General features: G+C 46.5%; 1 protein-coding gene across 5 annotated transcripts in view; it reads right to left on the minus strand.

Annotated features, from left to right (window-relative positions):
* LOC140396409 (SLIT-ROBO Rho GTPase-activating protein 1) overlaps positions 1 to 13,991 on the minus strand; it is a 312,310-nt gene extending 298,319 nt beyond the window's left edge. For all 5 annotated transcript variants that reach the window (XM_072485012.1, XM_072485011.1, XM_072485013.1 and 2 more), the window contains exon 1: positions 13,259 to 13,991. In XM_072485012.1, the coding sequence (XP_072341113.1) occupies positions 13,259 to 13,325 (67 nt within the window). In that variant the 5' untranslated portion in view covers positions 13,326 to 13,991. The remainder of the gene's footprint in view (positions 1 to 13,258) is intronic.
* Positions 13,992 to 21,040: the final 7,049 nt, after the last annotated feature.

Below are 21,040 nucleotides of genomic sequence, written 5' to 3' on the forward strand. Positions count from 1 at the left end.
CCTCCTGCCCCAGGAAGTATCTGAATGCTGTGCATTAATCAAAGCACGGCAGGAAGCACGCAATACACAAATGCAGTTTAGTTTATTAAATGGTGCAACCACTGAATGAGCACAGCTGGCCCACTGACATTCCCAACATTAGCAGGATGTACCACCAAGGTCGTTCTACCAGGTGAGCAGAAAGAAAAACACTCCCCCTTCCAGCTTATTGACCCATCTCATCAAACCGGAGAAACAATGTTATTTGAAGCTTTAACACTGGGTAACTGAAACAGGATTAACGAATATCCAAATAACCTTGGGATCCGCTGAATTAAGCTACAACCATAGATTTTTAGGGAAAACTCAGTTAGTAGAATTCTTGCTTCTGAGTCACAAAGTTCTGGGAACAATTCCCACCTCAGGGATCTGAGCCCGTGAATCAAAAAGAAAAATCAGTGGGCACTCCAGTACAGTACTAAGGGAACGCTGCGCTGACAGAGGTGCTGCGTTTCGAATGAGGTATTAAACGGAGGCCCTCTATGGTGGACGTAAAAGATCCCATGGCGTTACTAAGAAGAACAGAACAGTTAACACACCTTGGTGGTAATCATAGAACCACTACAGTGCGGAAAGAAGTCATTCAGCCCATTGGGTGTGCCCTCTGAAAGAGCACCCTACCTAGGCCCACTGTCCCACTCTATCCTCGTAACCCCACCTCACCTTTGGACACTGAGGGGCAATTTAGCATGGCCAGTCCACCTCCCCTGCACAGTGGGAGGAAACCGGAGCACCCGGAGGAAACCCACACAGACATGGGGAGAGCGTGCAAACTCCACATAGACTGTCACCCACTGTGGAGGCGAACCCAGTTCCCAGGTGCTGTAAAGCAGCAGTGCCACACTGTTATTCTTGGTGTCCTGGCCAACATGTTTCCCTCAACCACCAACGGCAGATTATCTGGTCAACATCACATTGCTGTTTGTGGGATTTTGCTGTGCACAAACATTCTATGTCAGAACAGTGACAGCTTTTCAAAAGAACTTCATAGACTGTAAAGCACTTTGGGATGTCATAGGGTAAAAGCCCTTTGAGATGTCCGGTACTCGTGAAAAATACGATATAAAATGCAAATCTTCCTTACAGCAGCAGGACAGGCCCTTCACATACAGGCGCTTCCAATTTAGTCCCCACTCCCCTGCTCAAAGTTAAGTTTTTTTTTTAAACTTGTTCCAATCTATTTGTTGTCTAGCTCCAGTAAAAACAGAAAGTGCTGCAAATACACAACAGGTCAGTCAGTATCTATGATTGGTTATGGCGGGTTCATCAGTACAGGTTTCCTTGAAGGACACAAACCTTGCTACAGATCTGAACTGCACTGCCTGGAAGGGCAGTCGAAGCAGGTTCAACAGTAACTTTCAAAAGACAATTAAATGTAAAGTTAAGGTGGAAAATCTGCAGGGCTCTGGGGCTATTTGTATAGTACTTCCAATGAGCCAGCACGTGAACCAAATGTGCCTTTCCAATGATTTCACGGTCATCTATAGATTTTTATCACTGCACTGAGGACCCGGGTTCAATCCCAGCACCAGGCCACTGTCCATGTGGAGTTGCACATTATCCCTGTGTTCGTCGTGGGTCTCACCCCCACAACTTAAAGATGTGCAGGCTAGGTGGATTGGCCACACTAAATTGCCCCATAATTGGGGGAAAAAATTTGTCATTCTAAATTTATAAAAACAGCAAAAAAAAATATCTTTAGACTTTTAATTCCAGATTTTTATCGAGCTCAAATCTCCTCATCTGCAATTAAAAAAAAAAAATTTAGAATACCCAATTCATTTTTTTTCCAATTAAGAGTCAATTTAGCGTGGCCAATCCACCTACCCTGCACATCTTTTTGGTTGTGGGGGCGAAACCCACGCAAACATGGGTAGAATGTGCAAACTCCACACGGACGGTGACCCAGAGCCGGGATCGAACCTGGGACCTTGGCGCGTGAGGCCGCAGTGCTAACCCACTGCGCCACCGTGCTGCCCTCCCCGTCTGCCATGGTGGGATTCGAGCACCATTACCCTAGTGCCGGCTTAGCTCCATTGGCTGGACAGCTGGTTTGTGATGCTGAGCGAGGCCGACAGCATGGGTTCAATTCCCATACCGGCTGGGATTATTCATGGAGGCGCCACCTTCTCAACCTTGTCCCTCGTCTGAGGTGTGGCAGTCCTCAGGTTAAATCACCACCAGTCAGCTCTCCCCTCTCAGCCTCATGCAGCTTTAATGAAGAAACACATCACTTACACATTTAAGGGGCATCTTGACAAATACATGAATAGGATGGGAATAGAGGGATACGGACCCAGGAAGTGTAGAAGATTGTAGTTTAGTCGGGCAGCATGGTCGGCACGGGCTTGGAGGGCCGAAGGGCCTGTTCCTATGCTGTACATTTCTTTGTTCTTAATATAAAACCGCATACAAAATCTGGCAGTCATCACTTCTGCTGTAATGGAAGGTATGAGCTCTAAGAGCAAAGCTCAGAGGAAAGTTCATGGGGGAAAACATATATTTTTTAATACTAGAAGCCGATCCGATTCTACAACACAACGAGTGCACACAGAACAGGATCGACCATGGGAGCAGGACTGGGGATACATTAAGCTGTGGTCCAGTGAGCAGCCTGTGGGTCATGGGTTCATGTCGCAATCCAGAGACTGGAGCACAAAAATTTAGACTGGCACTTCAGTACTGAGGGTGTGCAGCACCGTTGGAGGTGCCAGCTTTAGATGAAACATTGCAGTGAGGTTCCTTCAAGTGAATGTAAAAAATCCCATGCCGTTATTTTGAAGAGCAGGCGGGTTCTCGTCAGTGGCTAATATTTACCCCTCAACCAACATCACTATAAAAAAACAACCATCTGATCATTATCTCATGACTGTTTGTGAGAGCTTACAGTGCAAATTGATAGACATTTCCTACTTTGCAGCACTGCCTACGGTTTTACAAATACTTGATGGCTGTACAGCACTGAAGGATGTCCTGAAGCCATAAATGCAAGCATGTCTTTCTGTCTCCAGGGACTGGGGGCTCAAATCCAATTACACTGATCTGATGGCAATCATAAAATCCCCACAGAGCAGGAGCCCATTTGGCCCAGCAAGCCTGCACAGACTCTCTGAAAGAGCACTCTACCCAGGTCCACTCTCCGCCCACCCCTCCGGAAACCGGAGCACCCAGAAGAAATCCACGGAGAGAATATTCAAACTCCACACAGTCACCCAAGGTCGGAATTGAATCTGGGTCCCTGGCGCGGAGGCAGCAGTGCTAACCACTGTGCTGCCCTATCTCTCACTGTTGGTCGCATACTTAGTTCCCATTCTCTCGAGACAAAGGCAAATGGTTGGGGCAGAATCCCATTTTTTTTGCTCATGGGGATACATTTCAGTGAGTCACCAGATTCTTCCTCTCATGGAAGTAAGTACAAGGACAGAAGCTTTGCTTTTCTTCCCGTTATTCTGCACTGTGGGGCTGTTACCATTTTCCCCCAAGTGAAACCAGTTTGAAAGGAGTTAAAAAGCGTGCAGCTGGCTACGGCTGCGTCTGTCCTGGGAGTGCTCGACATTGAGGCGAGGTGATAAGATTGGAGGGGGATGAAATGTGGCTCGATTCACCGGCATACTTCACCGATGAGCAGGGGAGCACCAAGGTTGAACTCTTCAGAAAAAAGCAAGTTGCATGTACAAGAAACTTGGATTACTACATTGGGAGAGTGCTGGAAAATTCCCTTGGAATATTGCCAGCCATCTGTTATTCACTTAACACCAGTCATAAGTACTGGCCAAAAATAAAAGTTAAGTTCCAAATTGTAGCACCAATGTTACCATAAGATGTCAATTTAGAAAGTTCAACTTAACCAAAGATTGTTCTGCGCTCGTGCCAATTATGGACATAAAAATTTGATTTATTTCTTTAAATATTACAGAGATGAGTAGATTTATTTGAAAGCAGACACTGCAGGACAAAAAGATCATTAGAAAACCATCACCATGAATGGCATTGGTGGGCAACTTGCAGGGGCAACATGTGGCCCATCTGTGTTTTGAGTGCGGTCGAAGAGACATTTTGTTGACTGCTACCCACACATATGTTTGCCACATTCGACTTGTTTCCATCCGCCAAGCTTTTGTCCTTTGGGTATGACTCAATTATAAGCATGTAAAGCAAGGGCAAGTGAAGTGAGGTGTGTGCTGATTGCTCACAACATTGACTGAGAGCCGTGCGCTCCATCTAGGTCCAATCAAGTGTAAATATTTATTTTGTTTTGCCACTTGAAGTTGATGACAGTTCTATTAAATAACTAAGCATTTTCTATAATGTGTGAAATATTCGGCGTGCATTAAACATATTGAATCTTATTCATGGATCAGTTAGTGAACAAGCCCAATTTCAACCTTGCGGCCCACATGCGATGAAGGAGGGCCATACATGCGGCCCACTCCCTAGACTAGGTTACCCATCACTGAGGGCCAAGATAGGGTGCTCTTTCGGAGGGTCGGTGCAGACTCGATGGGCCATATGGCCTCCTTCTACACTGTAGGGGCTCTATGCATGCAGGATAGGCATCTTTTACTCATTTAGAGAAGTGCACATTATATATTTTTTCCCTGCCTCAAGCACTGGTTGTCGCCACATGTACAGAATTGTTGTAGAAAGGGGTTTGTCAGGTGGGTTAGGCTGTTGTATGAGGTCCCGATGGCGAGTGTGGCCACAAATAGGAGGAGGTCGGAGTACTTTTGGTTGCACCGAGGGACGAGACAGGGGTGTCCCCTGTCCCCCCTGCTCTTTGCACTGGCGATTGAACCCCTGGCTATGGCACTGAGAGAGTCGAGGAACTGGAGGGGGTTGGTGCGGGGTGGGGAGGAGCATAGGGTGTCGCTTTATGCGGACGACCTGCTGCTGTATGTGGCGGACCCGGTGGGAGGAATGCCAGAGGTAATGAGGATCCTTAGGGAATTCGGGGACTTTTCGGGGTACAAACTTAATATGGGGAAGAGCGAGCTGTTCATAGTTCAGCTAGGGGACCAGGAGAGGGGGATTGGCGAGCTCCCACTAAAAAGGGCAGAGAGAAGCTTCAGATATTTGGGAGTCCAGGTGGCCAGGAGCTGGGGGGCCCTGCATAGGCTTAACTTTACAAGGCTGGTGGAGCAAATGGAGGAGGAGTTCAAGAGGTGGGACGCGTTGCCGCTGTCCTTGGTAGAGTGCAGTCAATCAAAATGACGGTGCTCCCAAGGTTTTTGTTCCTGTTCCAGTGCCTCCTCGTGTTTATCCCGAAGGCTTTTTTCAGGCGGGTTAACAGGAGTATAATGGGGTTTGTGTGGGCGCGAGGGACTCCGAGGGTGAGAAGGGTGTTCCTGGAGCGGAGTAGAGATAGGGGGGGCTGGCGCTGCCCAACCTCTGTGGGTACTACTGGGCCGCCAATGCGACGATGGTGCACAAGTGGGCGATGGAGGGGGAGGGGGCTGCATGGAAGAGGCTGGAGACAGCGTCCTGTGTGGGTACGAGTCTGGGGGCGCTGGCAACGGCGCCGCTGCCGCTCCCTCCAAGGAGGTATACCATGAGCCCGGTGGTGGTGGCGGCCCTCAAAATTTGGGGGCAGTGGAGGCGGCACAGGGGGGAAGTTGGGGCCTCGGCGTGGACCCCATTACGGGGGAACCACCGGTTTGCCCCAGGAAGAACAGGTGGAGGGTTCTCGGGGTGGCACAAGACAGGGATACGAAAGTTGGGGGACCTGTTTGTGGACGGGAAGTTCGCGGGCTTGGGTGAGCTGGAGGAGAAGTACGGGCTCCTCCCCGGGGAACACCTTCAGGTACTTACAGGTAAGGGCGTTTGCCAGACAGGGTGCTCTCGGGGGGGGGGGGGGGGGGGAGATCTCGGAAACTTACCAGGTGATGCAGGAGGAGGAGGAGGCCTCGGTGGTGGAGTTGAAAGGTAAGTGGGAGGAGGAGTTGGGAGAGGAGATCGAAGAGGGGACGAGGGCAGATGCCCTAGGGAGGGTGAATTCTTCCTCTTCGTGCGCGAGGCTCAGCCTCATACAGTTTAAGGTGCTGCACAGGGCACACATGACCGGGACAAGGATGAGACGGTTCTTTGGGGGTGAGGACAGGTGTGTTCGGTGCTCAGGGAGCCCAGCAAATCACACCCATATGTTCTGGGCATGCCCAGCGCTGGAGGAATTTTGGAAGGGCGTAGCGAGGACGGTGTCGAGGGTGGTAGGATCCAGGGTCAGACCGGGCTGGGGACTCGCAATATTTGGGGTGGCAGAGGAGCCGAGAGTGCAGGAGGCGAACGAGGCCGGAATTCTGGCCTTTGCGTCCCTGGTAGCCCGGAGAAGGATTCTCCTTCGGTGGAAAGATGCGAGGCCCCCAAGCGTGGAATCCTGGATCAGCGATATGGCAGGGTTCATTAAATTGGAGAGGGTGAAATTCGCCTTGAGAGGGTCGGTACAAGGGTTCTTTAGGCGGTGGCAACCGTTCTTAGACTTTCTGGCAGAACGATAGGCATTGGTCAATGGCAGCAGCAGCTCTGGGGGGGGTTTACTTTATTTTTGTTTATGTTATTTACACTGGAAGGGTCTGAGGGGGTGTATACACCTGTTGTCTTAAGTCGGGGTGTTAATGTTAATTTATTATTTATGTACAGGGGGGAGGGGTTTGGGGGGTTGCTTTTTTTAGATTGTGTTTTGTACTTAACCCTGTTGGGTTCTTTTTTCTTTCTCATTTTGTTATTGATATTTTATGAAAACCTTTAATAAAAATTATTTTAAAGAGAAAAAGAATTATTGTAGAAATGTGGAGATAGTCATAAATCTGCTAACTTGAGACGCAAGTCAGATATTATCTAAAAGCAAAATGCTGCAGATTCTGGAAATCTGAAATAAAATCAAAATGCTGGAAATGCTCAGCAGAGCTGCCAGCATCTGCGGAGATAGAAACAATTAACCAGTCTAACATTCAATCACATTGCTGCCCTCCTTCAGCTTTGAAGTAGAATCATATCCAACGCAAAAGATGCATGGCATTAAGGGGAAAGTAGTAGCATGGATGGAGGATTGGTTAATTAATAGAAAGCAAAGCGTGGGGGTTAATGGGTGTTTCTCTGGTTGGCAATCAGTAGCTAGTGGTGTCCCTCAGGGATCAGTGTTGGGCCCACAACTGTTCACAATTTACATAGATGATTTGGAGTTGGGGACCAAGGGCAATGTGTCCAAGTTTGCAGACGACACTAAGATACGTGGTAAAGCAAAAAGTGCAGAGGATACTGGAAGTCTGCAGAGGGATTTGGATAGGCTAAGTGAATGGGCTAGGGTCTGGCAGATGGAATACAATGTTGACAAATGTGAGGTTATCCATTTTGGTAGGAATAACAGCAAAAGGGATTATTATTTAAATGATAAAATATTAAAACATGCTGCTGTGCAGAGAGACCTGGGTGTGCTAGTGCATGAGTCGCAGAAAGTTGGTTTTCAGGTGCAACAGGTGATTAAGAAGGCAAATGGAATTTTGTCCTTCATTGCTAGAGGGATGGAGTTTAAGACTAGGGAGGTTCTGCTGCAATTGTATAAGGTGTTAGTGAGGCCACACCTGAAGTATTGTGTTCAGTTTTGGTCTCCTTACTTGAGAAAGGACGTACTGGCACTGGAGGGTGTGCAGAGGAGATTCACTAGGTTAATCCCAGAGCTGAAGGGGTTGGATTACGAGGAGAGGTTGAGTAGACTGGGACTGTACTCGTTGGAATTTAGAAGGATGAGGGGGGATCTTATAGAAACATATAAGATTATGAAGGGAATAGATAGGATAGATGTGGGCAGGTTGTTTCCACTGACGGGTGAAAGCAGAACTAGGGGGCATAGCCTCAAAATAAGGGGAAGTAGATTTAGGACTGAGTTTAGGAGGAACTTCTTCACCCAAAGGGTTGTGAATCTATGGAATTCCTTGCCCAGTGAAGCAGTAGAGGCTCCTTCATTAAATGTTTTAAAGATAAAGATAGATAGTTTTTTGAAGAATAAAGGGATTAAGGGTTATGGTGTTCGGGCCGGAAAGTGGAGCTGAGTCCACGAAAGATCAGCCATGATCTCATTGAATGGTGGAGCAGGCTCGAGGGGCCAGATGGCCTACTCCTGCTCCTAGTTCTTATGTTCTAAAATGTTAACGCTTGTTTCTCTCTCCATAGATGCTGACAGACCTGCTGAATCTTTCAGCAGTTTAAGCTTTTATTTTGAAATATTGTATTGTTAGTTGTGAGTCAAAGCAGCATTCCCATGTTTTATTAGGAACTGTCATTTCCCCACAATCCGTTTCTGGGCTGGTGGCCATTTGTGATTAGAATTTCTGTTAGGTGCAATGACTACTGTACACCAATGTAACCAGCAAGTGTCATTATATGGGTTTTATAAAAATCATTTTCAGTTACTAAACATTGAGTTATTCACAGGTGTTGGGCTAAACACTGATAAAAATGTAATAAATACAGGTCAATATCCTTGGGTCCCGATCCCTTGGAATCCCCTGTCTATGAGCCAGGAACCCTGGTTGTAAAATCTGTGTCTTATAAATAACATAAAACACAAATTTACTGGGAACAATAGTATTGTGGTAATGGATTAGTAACGCAAAGGCACAGAATGATGTGTCGGACACACCACGGTAGCTGGACGACTTTAAAATTTAACTAACAAATGATTCTGGAATAAAAGAGAAGCTAACCATGAAACTACCATAGAAATAAATCTGCCGTCCTTACCCGATCTGATCTACATGCAACTCCAGGCCGACAGCAATGTGATTGACTGCAAACCACCCTCTTCAAGGGCCTAGCATTCGGTTATCTCAAAATCTCTGGCATTAACCGTGGACCTACACTAGGTGGACTGCAGCGGTTCAAGGTAGTGGCAGCTCATTGCTACCTTCTCTGGGGCAATTTGGGATGGGGAACAAATACTGGCCTTGCCAGTGGCACTCGTATACCCAAGAAAGGAGCCTTATAAAATAAATGTCACAATAATTACACTGACATTGCAACCTAGTTATCTTTACTTGGTATGTAATTCCATCAGTTGTTAGTACTTATAATTGTATATCATTTCAATAAATAATGCCATTGTGAATAAACAAGACATTAGTACTAATGAGTTTCAAAGCACATTAGCATACTACATTGCCTAACTATATGTTCGAAATTTGCCATTAGAATTATTATTTGGGTCGAAATATGAAGATTGAGAAATTACTGTCATTTCCCCACAACCGGTTTCTGGGCTGGTGGCTCTTTGTGATTAGAATTTCTGTTAGGTGCAATGGATGAAGTGTGAACAGGATTGGTGCGAGATAAAGCAACAGGGTTTTTGGCACCAACGTGGGGCTTAAGCAGGAGAGGACAGATTGTAAACCACCCTTCCTGGAATATGAATGGGGCAAATCCAAATGTACGGATTCACTTATTGAAACATGTCTGCATTAAAAATGCTGCGTGAGTGAGCATAATGATTATGGTGCTGGAAAGAACCAGGCTGGCTAAAATTTCTGTGTCTCCAGAATCGATTCCATTACCACACTTGCATAAAAATACTGGGCTTTCAGCAAGTGCTATTACACTGCAGCAGGCGACAAAGTGCCAGGTAAAAGATTGGCCATTTTGTTAATGGGAGTGTTTGTGTTTGCTATTCATTTTTTAAAAGCTTCTGAGGTCAAAGAACATTGGCAGATAGGACTCCCGGTGCTACAGGACTGACACTTCATTTCGAAAGCAATTTCTGCAAAAAGAAATGCCTCCAAATCAATTTCTTGATCATGTCTTCCTAAATACTGAGTAACTGGGCATGGGTGTACAGCAGTGCAAGGGCATTGTTGAGCTACTTTGAAAAACAGGCTTTTCAGCTAAACAAAACAATCATTGTCTAATTGTGATCAATGCCACAGCACATTGAAAAATAAAGCACTACAGTGAAAGCTTTGATGGTAATTCAAGGCAGAATGGAGGCACCGGCATGGTATTTATGAATAAAGCATTGCAATTTGCTGCTTACGGTGGAAATCTATTCACCAAATGCAGTTCAATATTCATGAGCACAGACTGCCGCCATCGCCATGGCCTTCATAATATACCAGAACTCTGGACTTTACAGCTAAACAAAATTACGAAGCGCTTTGAAATGCAGTGAAGCTGTTTCCTCTTGTGGAGGAGAGCAAATCTAACGATCACCAACATAATAGAGCCACAAATAAGGAATACAGGAGAAACCTTTACGCAGAGAACACTCAGAATGTGGAACTCATTGAGGCAAATAGCATAGATACATTGAAGAGGAAGGTGGTGGGAGTGTGTATGTATGTGCAGGTGGATAATAAAGAATAGAAGACAGGAGGAGGTTTCTGATGCACCTCAACACTGGCATTGATGGGAGGGCTTGAACAGCCTATTTGCGTCCGATACTTTCTATGTAATACAACCAAAGTTACACCCTGGTATCGTTACATAAAGGAATCAGTTCCTTTGTTACCAGTGAACCCTGTGCAAAGTTGAAATAACATTGTATTTTCAATTGCTTTTTAAAACAGAAGTTTCTATTTGTCACTTGCTCCCCTCTCATGTAAAATTCACTGCTCCACGCTCCTTACATGCGAGAGGATTTGATAAGAAACTAATTCCTGCCAGCACTGCTCTGTTGGAACTGACAAAGATGTTCAACAGCTTCGCTTCTTCACAGCCTCTGGTACATCCCAGAGGAAAGATTATACCTCCATACAGCTCCAGATGATTTGGGGAGCTTTAACATATGAAGAATCTGTAGCAATGCACCTTGTTCAACCCAGCCTCTGAAGCAACATGACAGTGTTGGACTGTTATTCTCATCAGCTGACCCGGCTGGGTCTCGACTCTTTTGCTTTTCAACTTGAGTTAATCACAAGTGCTAAGGCATCATTAATTACAAAATTGGTTAACCAGGAACTCAATTACTAATGTCACTAGCTTTCGGAGCGCTGCTCCTTCCTCAGGTGAATGAAGAGGTCTGTGGTTCTCAAGGTTCATTCACCTGAGGAAGGAGCGGCGCTCCGAAAGCTAGTGACATCGAAACAAACCTGTTGGACTTTAACCTGGTGTTGTAAGACTTCGTACTGTGCTCACCCCAGTCCAACGCCAGCATCTCCACATCAATTACTAATGACATGGCTATTTTGATAGTGTTAGTCAAACATAAATAGCCGACATTGGCTGATGCCTGATGACTGACTAAAACTTTAATTACAGACAGTCAATGACTTTGTTCAAAGATATTCTATATTTTGCAGAATAGAATGTCTGGGTGACTTCAGCAGCAGGATCCACAGTGAAAGGGTTTACCAGTAAACTGACGTTTCTCGGTGCTAATGCATCTTACAAATGGTTCAAGCATCTTACAAATGGAAATGCACGCAAAGTCCTCCTTACTCACAAATGCATTTCCCAGGATGTGAATCACAATTGTAATGGTTTGTTTTTTGTTAAACGTCTCCCATCCCACATCCCTTCTTTATCCCTCTTGTCCCAGTGTCTAATTTCACAATGTGATTTCATCATCACTTCCTGGAAGTTTACACCCTGGAACCAGTTAATCATGTTTATGCTGGCTCCTCAGCTGAGTTTCCCTCTGCACCAGCACACGGTAGAAATACACAGAAACATCTGCATTATTGCAGACGGTCCACTTTTACAAAATGATCGGAATCCAGCGATTCGAAGAGTTTTTGCATTTTCGGATCAACTAAAGTTCGGACACAATCATTAGAACAATCCTTACAGAGCCGGGGTTTTTATTTGGGGGGGGGGGGGTGGGAGGGGCAGTCCCAAGATACATAAAAAGGATACATTGACTCCATTACTATAGGCCTGTAGGGAACACACCATCAGATACATTTATACTTCAACTTCGGCAGCATAGGGGGCACATGTCCCTACTTCCCCGCTGGTTTTAACCTGTTTGGAGCACCGGCAAACACTGAGTAACACTACACAATGTGATAGACCACAGGAATCTCTCTCAAAACAGTCTGTAAAAGACAAAATCAGGTCACGCTTTTATCAAAGACGTCCTCCGGTGATCCTCTGTATAGAAATTCCTCGGTATAGAAAAAGGGGTTATAAATCATTTGCCATGCTGTTCTTAATGCAATACTGCATTAGATACTGAGTTAGTGAAGGGGGGAAAGGTCTGATAACCTCAGTTTACCCCCTCTCCCTCTGATGCGAAAATAATTTAGAACGGAAAGGTTGTTCCCTGGAATTTAAGGTTGTGTGTGTGAGAGAGACACACTGGCAACTATCGCAAGTCACTGCAACATGCCTCAATTTCCCAAAACGTTAGACGAATGCGTTAACCGCCTGCTGTGACTATTTTGGTCTGGACGCGGGTACATGTACATGTAAGGGGTTTGCTGCTGCAGATATGATCTAAGGAGAAAGCCTTTTGATGAAGACTTCATTGTGCTGTAAACGATGATTTAGAAAGTTCCATTCGCCCCTGTGTCATCCCCCCCCCCGGACCCACCGTCCCACGCATGGCCCTGGGCAGCAGAAGGGGGGGGGGGGGGCTGCAGAGAGAGCAAGTCTCTGGCACAGAATGACTGGAAGCAGAGTTTGTAGCCTGGACCCTGCTTGAAAGGCGAACTTTGCTGGAAGTCTGCCAAACTGCCGGATCTGCTGGCTGCTTTGAGCCATCTCCACGGCTGCCTTTGGGAATCACTCGCCAGCGAGCAAGCAGCAGTCAAAGTAATCCGCGCCTGGGCAAAAGGAGAGGGGAGCAAATCAAAGCATTTTCCTCCTTGTTTTACAACGATTTCTTTCCAGGAGAAGGGTTTGAATTTGGTGCTTTCACTTTGAAAGGAAATACTTGCTTTACAGAACCGGACTCTTTTGTGCTTGGGAAGGGGATGGGGACAATTTTTAAAAAAAAGTTATCTTATTAAACATTCTTAAATAATTGAGTGGGGAGAAGAGGGGGTTGTGATTTGATCCGATTCTAGGAGAACTGATCCTTTTGCACCATCACGTCATGTCACACATGAAATCGACTCCCTTGTTTAAATTGCAAATCCCTATTTACACAAACCTCTCATTTAAAAATAAATTAATCACATGCTTACACAATTATTCGTTTGCCTTCTTGTCCAAAATTTGCAACATGGGTCAGTTAAACGGCCACCCCATCCCGGCGCTCACACAATAGGGAAACAGTAAATGTTAACAATCTCACCTTTGACTTGTGTTTCATACTCGGTTATGATCTCTTTATCTTTTTTATACCTAGCAGAGGTTGACATCTTTTTTTTTTTGCTTTCTCCTCCAAGTCTTTCTTTTTTTCCCCCGTTTAAATGCCTGCTCACGCCGTCTTTACAATAATGTCCAAAGATTACGTGCCCAGGAGTAGCCCGAGTGTCGCTGGCATCCACTTGGATGGTGTGGGACGAGTGAGTGCCGAATACAATCGGAATCTGAGCCGTCACCCGGCCCCGACTGATCCCAGGGGTGGTGGTGGGTTGGAGAGAGAGGAAGGGATGTGTACAGGGATCGGCACCATTCGCTATTCAGCCTCGATACACTGATGTGCAAGTTGGCAAAGCAGTTTCCATTTGGTGGAAGCGGAGGCGAGACTTGTTTAGTTAAGGGTGGAAACTCTGCAATTTCAGAGCTGGTAACAAATGTATCAGCTCAGGCAGCACTGGATTCTCCCACTCTGCAGATCTGACACTCTTCAACCTCAGCAACCAGAGTTCATCTCACATGATCTACAACTTGTCTGCCTTTCACTGTTTCATTGGTGGGAGGAGGGGGGGGGGGGGGATGGAATCTGCATTGGAGAAACAAAAACACACTGAATGCACTTCTCAAATAGTCTGCACCACCTTGTACTGAGCACAAAAGTTTCCCTCTTGCAGCACCCCCCTCTGCTCCCGCTCCACACTTCAGGAGACTGACTCAGCTCGAACATAGCGGAAGTCGGCGGCGTCTCTTCTGCCCCCAACCCATCCACTCACGTCCGTGATTGACGTCCGAGCCGACCAATCCCCGTGCCCCCCACCCGGGCAACGTTCCAAATGGAACGCCTGCCACCCATGGCAGCGCGGAGAGGGCGGGGCTTGCGCCCTCTCCAAGTTTCAGGCAGCTTCGCGGCGATATGAGGACGGGGAGACATGGAACAAAAGGATTTCCCCCCCCCCCCCCCCCCCCCCCCCCCATTCCTGCTTTTTACAGGCGGAAATGCAACAGGGTGAATGTGAATTTGCTAACTTCTTTGTTGGGGACGCTGTTGCAGTTTGTGTCGAGATAATCAAAATGTATATTCAGCCAATGACTTTAAATGCAAGTTTAATATATACACAGAGAGAGAAACTGTCTAAATTATAAAACACGTTTGACTACTTAACTCTCCTGCACAAAGCTATCTTCTTAACCCGTATTTCAAACAGTGAATTATTCTCATCCAGAGATTTCTCTTAATTTACTGCATGATATCCTATTTCCTTTATTCTCTAATTTCATTGCCTGTCCAGGCAATCGGTTAAAGGCACCTATTTTTTTTTCGGGGGGGGGGGGGGGGGGGTGCAGAACACATTTAAATGTTCTCATTTCTGACTGCTCGTATTTACCAATTCTGTGGTTATTAAGCATTTGGCCTTCAGTTGAGTTCTGTGTTGCTCCGCCCTGTCACTGTTTTGTTTTCCTCGGTCCCAAATGAAATGAATTGTTTCCAAGGGTAGTTGTAGTAGGCGTTGGGAACATTGCCTCGTCCAAGAGGCGCTTTGTTTGCGGAAATGCCATAGAAACAAGCCTGACTCTTCTGTAATCCGTTCCGAGAAAATAAAAGCCACGTTATTGCAAAAAACACTTGCAGCTATTAAATAGGGGGGAATGTTTTCACTGAACAAGGCGGCCGATTTTAACCCCTCATTAATTTTTTGCTCAGGGATTATAGGCGCCTTTCTCTCCCTCTCTCCCCATTTTGTTGCAATGGTGAAATTTTGCAAAGCCTTTTTTTCAGTTGCCAGCAAGTGTTGCTGCGGCGCCAGGTACACTGTGCTGCCAGGATGTACTTAGCAGGATTTTGAAGAAAGTTGTTAAATCTGCAAAGGAAAGCGATAGTGGAGCAGGAGATAAAGGATGCGATTGGGAGGATGCAGTCGGGGAAGGTGGCAGGGCCGGATGGGTTTCCGGTGGAATATTATAAAAAATTCAAGGATAAGCTGGCACCCCTGATGGTGGGGGTGTTTGAAGAGGCGATAGGGAAGGGGTGTTACCACAAACTTCTGGGGCGGGCATCGATTTCCCTGTTAAAAAAAGATAAGGATCTGAGGGAGTGTGGGTCGTATAGGCCCATATCACTTCTGAAAGTGGACGCAAAAGTATTGGCGAAGGTACTGGCGGGTAGGCTGGAGGAGTGCCTCCCGAAGGCAATAGGTGAAGATCAGATGGGGTTTGTGAGAGGGAGGCAGCTCTTTTCAAACATTAGAATGGTATTGAACGTCGTTATGGCACCGGCAGAGGGGAAGGAAACAGACGTGGTGGTGGCATTGGACGCCGAGAAGGCGTTTGACCGGGTAGAATGGGGGTACTTGATGGCAGTTATGGAGCGGTTTGGGATTGGACCAAGATTTGTGAACTGGGTAAAGCTACTATATAAGTAGCCGAGGGCGAGTGTCCGCACAAACAACATCAACTCGAGATACTTTTCTCTCCACCGTGGGACTAGGCAGGGATGTCCTATGTCCCAACTGCTGTTTGCACTCGCGATTGAGCCGTTGGCCATCGCATTAAGAAGTTCGGGGGTATGGAAAGGAATAGTGCGGGGGGGGGGGGGATAGAGCATAGGGTGTCCTTATATGCCGATGATTTGCTGTTACACGTGTCGGAACCAAGTGTGTCAATAGGGGGAATATTGGAGCTGCTTCGAGTGTTTGGGTCTTTCTTGGGGTACAAACAAAATCTAGACAAGAGTGAGTATTTTGTGGTGTCTTGGCCGGGGGTGGGGGGGCTGCCATTCCGTAGGGCAGGGACTCACTTTAGGTACCTGGGGGTGCAGGTTGCCCGGAGTGGGGGGGGGGGGGGGGGGGTCCGCAGGTACAACATTTTTACTTTGGTGGGGAAAGTGAAAGCCTATCTGGCAAGGTGGGATGGTCTCCCTCTGTCGCTGGCGGGTCGAGTACAGGCGGTTAAAATGAACGTGCTGCCGTGATTTCTGTTTATTTTTCAATGCCTGCCGATTTTCCTGCCAAAGGCTTTTTTCAGAGAGATTGAGGGAAGGATTACTTTGTTCACATGGGGAGGGAAGGTGGTCAGAGTTAGAAAGGTGCTGCTACAGAGGGGAAGGCAGGGGGTTTGGGTCTTCCGAACCTGATGTATTACGACTGGGCGGCGAATGTGGAGACGGTGCGGAGCTGGGTCAGAGGGGTTGATTCCAGGGGGTCAGAATGGAGGAGAGTTTGTGCAGGGGGTCGGGATTGAAAGCACTATCAACAGCGCCACTCCCGATAGCCCCGGGGAAGTACTCAGGGAATCCGGTAATAATAGCTTCATTGAGAATTTGGAGGCAGTTTTGCCAACACTTTGGGTTGGGGGCAGGGTCAAGGGAAATGCCGATTCGGGGGAACCACAGATTTGAGCCAGGAAGGTGGGATGGAAATTTTCGGAAATGGGAGGAGAAGGGGATTAAGACACTGAAGGATTTGTTTCTTGGGGGTCGGTTTGCAGGATTGAAGGAGCTGGAAGCGAAGTATGGGCTGGAGCAGGGGGAAATGTTTAGATACATGAAGGTTCGAGATTTTGCCAGAAAGGAGATACAGAGCTTCCCGGTGGAGCCGGCCTCCACATTGCTGGAGAAGGTGCTGACAACAGGGGGTCTGGAGAAGGGGGTAGTGTCAGCGGTTTACGGAGCTATTTTGGAAGAGGAGAAGGCACCACTGGAAGGGATCAAAGCAAAGTGGCTGGAAGAGTTGTGAGAGGATATGGAGGAGGGGTTCTGGTGTGAGGTGCTCCGGAGAGTGAATCCCTCCACCTCATGCGTGAGGTTGGGGCTGATACAGCTGAAGGTGGTATACAGAGCACACCTCACGAGGACGAGGATGAGCCGATTCTTTGAAGGAGTAGAGGATGTTTGTGAACGTTGGGGGGGGGGGGGGGGGGGGGGGCGCTAATCACGTTCATATGTTTTGGTCCTGTCCAAAGCTAGAGGATTACTGAAGGAGGTTTTTAGGGTAATTTCTAAAGTGGTGCACGTGAAACTGGACCCGGGTGACCATATTTGGGGAGTCGGACCAGCCAGCGTTGGAAACGGGTGCGGAGGCAGATGTTGTAGCCGTCGCCTCGTTGATCGCCCAAAGGCGGATCCTGATGGGATGGAGGGCAGCCTCTCCACTCTGTGCCCTGGCGTGGCGGGGGGACTTGTTGGAATTCTTGACTCTTGAGAAGGTTAAGTTTGAACTGAGGGGAAGGATGGAGGAGTTCTACAATTCGTGGGCATTATTCATCATGCACTTTCAAGAACTGGATAACATCGAACATTAGTTGGGGGCGGGTAGGTGGGAGGGTTGGGGGGAGTGGGGCGGTGTGTGTTGATGGTGACTATGGGTGATTCCTGATTCCTTTTTGTAATTTGTTTATATGAACATGCGGGCTAATGTTTGGTGGGAGGATGGGATCGTTGTTATTGATATGGGGATTGACATATTTGTTACTGATTATTGTTTGTTGTTGGTGGGTTTAAATTTGGGAGAAAATGTGAAAAAGGAGGAGAATAAAAAATATTTTTTTACAAACTGCAAAGGAATATTCACTGCACTTGCTCCAGTAACTGGTTCTTATTCCGCAGTGTCCATTACAGACTGCAGCCGGAGTTCAGCGAGTAGAGTACCACTGGGAGTAAACTGCACATCGCCAATACTTGGGTTAGGTTCCAATTGCTGCTCGGTGTACATTAATTACTGCTTTTGGCTTCAGACCTCGTTTTTCATGTCAATTATAAGTTTTTCTTTATTAACCCATTTTCCCCCCTGGCCAAATTAATAGCTCAGAATCTCAACGATGACATTTCTGGTTTGAATATTTATCTTCTGGGGGCGAAATAACTGCAGAAATGGTTTCACAACTCCTTCCACCGGCTGCAGACCCTGTTCAACTCCTTTACCTATGGAATAAAATTCCACCAATATTGTTTCTAGCATAGGATATTCAGAGTTATTGTTTTAAGTCCAACTTCTCTTGTTCAGGACAGGGGCTGGTTTAGCACAGTGGGCTAAATAGCTGGCTTGCAATGCAGAACAATGCCAGCAGCGCGGGTTCAATTCCCGTACCAGCCTCCCCGAATAGGCGCCGGAATGTGGGGCTTTTCACAGTAACTTCATTGAAGCCTACTTGTGACAATAAGCGATTTTTAAAAAGGGGAGGGGAGAAGGGGAGACAAGTATTATTGTTGAGATCGGGGCGTTGGCCCATTCCTATGGAGAACCGAATTTATGGACCAGTGACACCACCGTGTAGAATGTTTAAAATCCAAGTCAAGTATTTCACTATTTGATGACATTTCTCATACAGTGTTGCTCAGATATTTCAGTTCCAGACTCAGCAGATTAGAAACCTGTATATAAAACAGAGGAGCGGAAGTTGGCCATTCAGCCCATTGAGTCTGCTTCACCATTTAATGAGGTCGTGACTGATCTGATGTGCTAATCCTCAACATCACTTTTCCGCCTTATCCCCATAACCCTGGATTCCCTTTCTGATTAGAAATCTGTGAATCTCAGCTTTGAACACACTTAACGACCCTGCCTCTGCAGTATAGAATTCCATAAATTCACTACCCTCTGAGAGAAGAAATTCCTCCTCATCTCTGTCTTAAATGGGCAGCCCCTTACTCTGAGATTATGCCCTCTGGTCTTGGACTCGCATGAGGGGAAACAATCTCTCATCATTCACCCTGTCAAGACCCCTGAGAATTCTATATGTCTCAATAAGGTCACCTCTCATTCTTCCAAACTCCAATGAGTACAGGCCCAACCTACTCAACCACTCCTCATAAGAATATCCGTCCATACCTGGGATCAACCTAATGAACTTTCCCTGGAGTACCTCCAATGCCAGTATATCTTTTCTTATACAAGGGGAGCAAAACTGCTCACAGTATTCTAGGTGTGGTCTAACTGGTGCATTGCATAGTTTTATCAAGACTTCCCTAATTTTAGCTAGCTTTTTGTGATTTATGCACAAGGATCCCCTCTATGCTGCAGTCTTTGTCTATTTAAATAATATTCAGCTCTATTATTCTTCCTGCAAAAGTGCATAACTTCACATTTTCCTACATTATACTTCATTTGCCAAGTTTTTGCACACTCACTTTACCTGTCTACATCCCTCTGTAGACTGTTTGTGACCATAGAATCTCTGCAGTGCTGAAAGAGGCCATTTTCCCCATTGAGTCTGCACCAACCTTCCAAAAGAGCACTCCACCTAGACCCACTCCCCTGCCCTATCCATGTAACCCCGTGTCCTACCTGCACACCTTTGAAGACAAAGAGGAAATTTAGTATTGCAAATCCACCTCAGCTGCTCATCACTGGACTGTGGGAAGAAACCGAAGTACCTAGAGGAAATCCACACAGACATGGGGAGAATGTGCAAACCACACAGTTACCCAAGGCTGGAACCATGCCATAAGTGTCGCCCTCACCACTTGCTTTTCCACCTATTTTGTGTCATCTGCAAACTTGGCAATAGTACATTCACTCATCCAAGTGATTAATATATATTGTAAATAATTGTAGCTCCAGCACTGATCGCTGTGGCACACCACCAGTTACAGGTTGCCATCCTGAAAATGCCCCTCTTATCCCAACTCTCTGTCTTCTATCAGTTAACCAATCCTCAATCCATGCTAATGTACTACCGAGAGCAACATGGACTCTTATCTTATTATGTAGCCTTTTGTACGGTAACTTTTGAGCACTTTTTTGGAAATCCAAGTATATTACATCTACTGATTCCCCTTTATCTACCCTGCTCGTTACTATCTCAAAGAATTCTAATAAATTTGTCAGGCATGATTTCCCCTTCCTGAATCCATGCTGACTGCTTAATTAGACTATGTATTTCTAAATGCTCCGCTATTTTTTTTATGCGGCAATTTAGTGTGGCCAATCCACCTAGCCTGCACATCTTTGGGTTGTGGGGGCGAAACCCACGCAAACACGGGGAGAAGGTGCAAACTCCACACGGACAGTGACCCAGAGCTGCGATCGAACCTGTGACCTCGGTGCCGTGAGGCAGTGGGCTAACCCACTGCGCCACCGTGCTGCCTTACTACATCCTTTATCATAGAATATACAATGCAGAAACGGCCATTTGGCCCATCGAGTCTGCACCAGCCCTTGGAAAGAGCACCCCAGTTAATCCTAAACCTCCACCCCATCCCCGTAACCCCACCTACCTAACCTTTTTTGGACACTAAGGGCAATTTAGCATAGCCAATCCACCTAACCTGCACATCTTTGGACTGTGGGAGGAAACCGGAGCACCTGGAGGAAACCCACGCAGACACAGGGAGAACGTGTAGACTCCGCACAGACAGTGACCCAAGCCGGGAATTGAACCTGGGACCCTGGAGCTGTGAAGCAACTGTGCTACCCACTGTGCTACTGTGCTGCCCTTATAATGGACTCAAACATTTTTCCATTGATAGATGTTACGCTAACTGGCCGACAGTTACCTGTTTGTTGTATCCCTCCCTTTTTGAATAAGGGTATTATTACATTGGCAGTTTTCCAATATTCTGGGATTTTTCCAGAGTTTAAGGATTCTTGTAAGATTACTACCACTGCATCCACTATTTCTCTAGCTACCTCCTTTAATATCCTAAGATTCAACCCATCTGGTCTGGGGACTTAATATAAATGCAAGATTTTTGTCTTCCTTGGATTACTCTAGCAAAGAGTCAGGATGCACAATGCACAAATAGACTCCTGTGCTATAAACCTATATAGCTTTACATACA

This window comes from Scyliorhinus torazame, chromosome 19, assembly GCF_047496885.1.
Source record: "Scyliorhinus torazame isolate Kashiwa2021f chromosome 19, sScyTor2.1, whole genome shotgun sequence".
Taxonomy (NCBI): domain Eukaryota; kingdom Metazoa; phylum Chordata; class Chondrichthyes; order Carcharhiniformes; family Scyliorhinidae; genus Scyliorhinus; species Scyliorhinus torazame.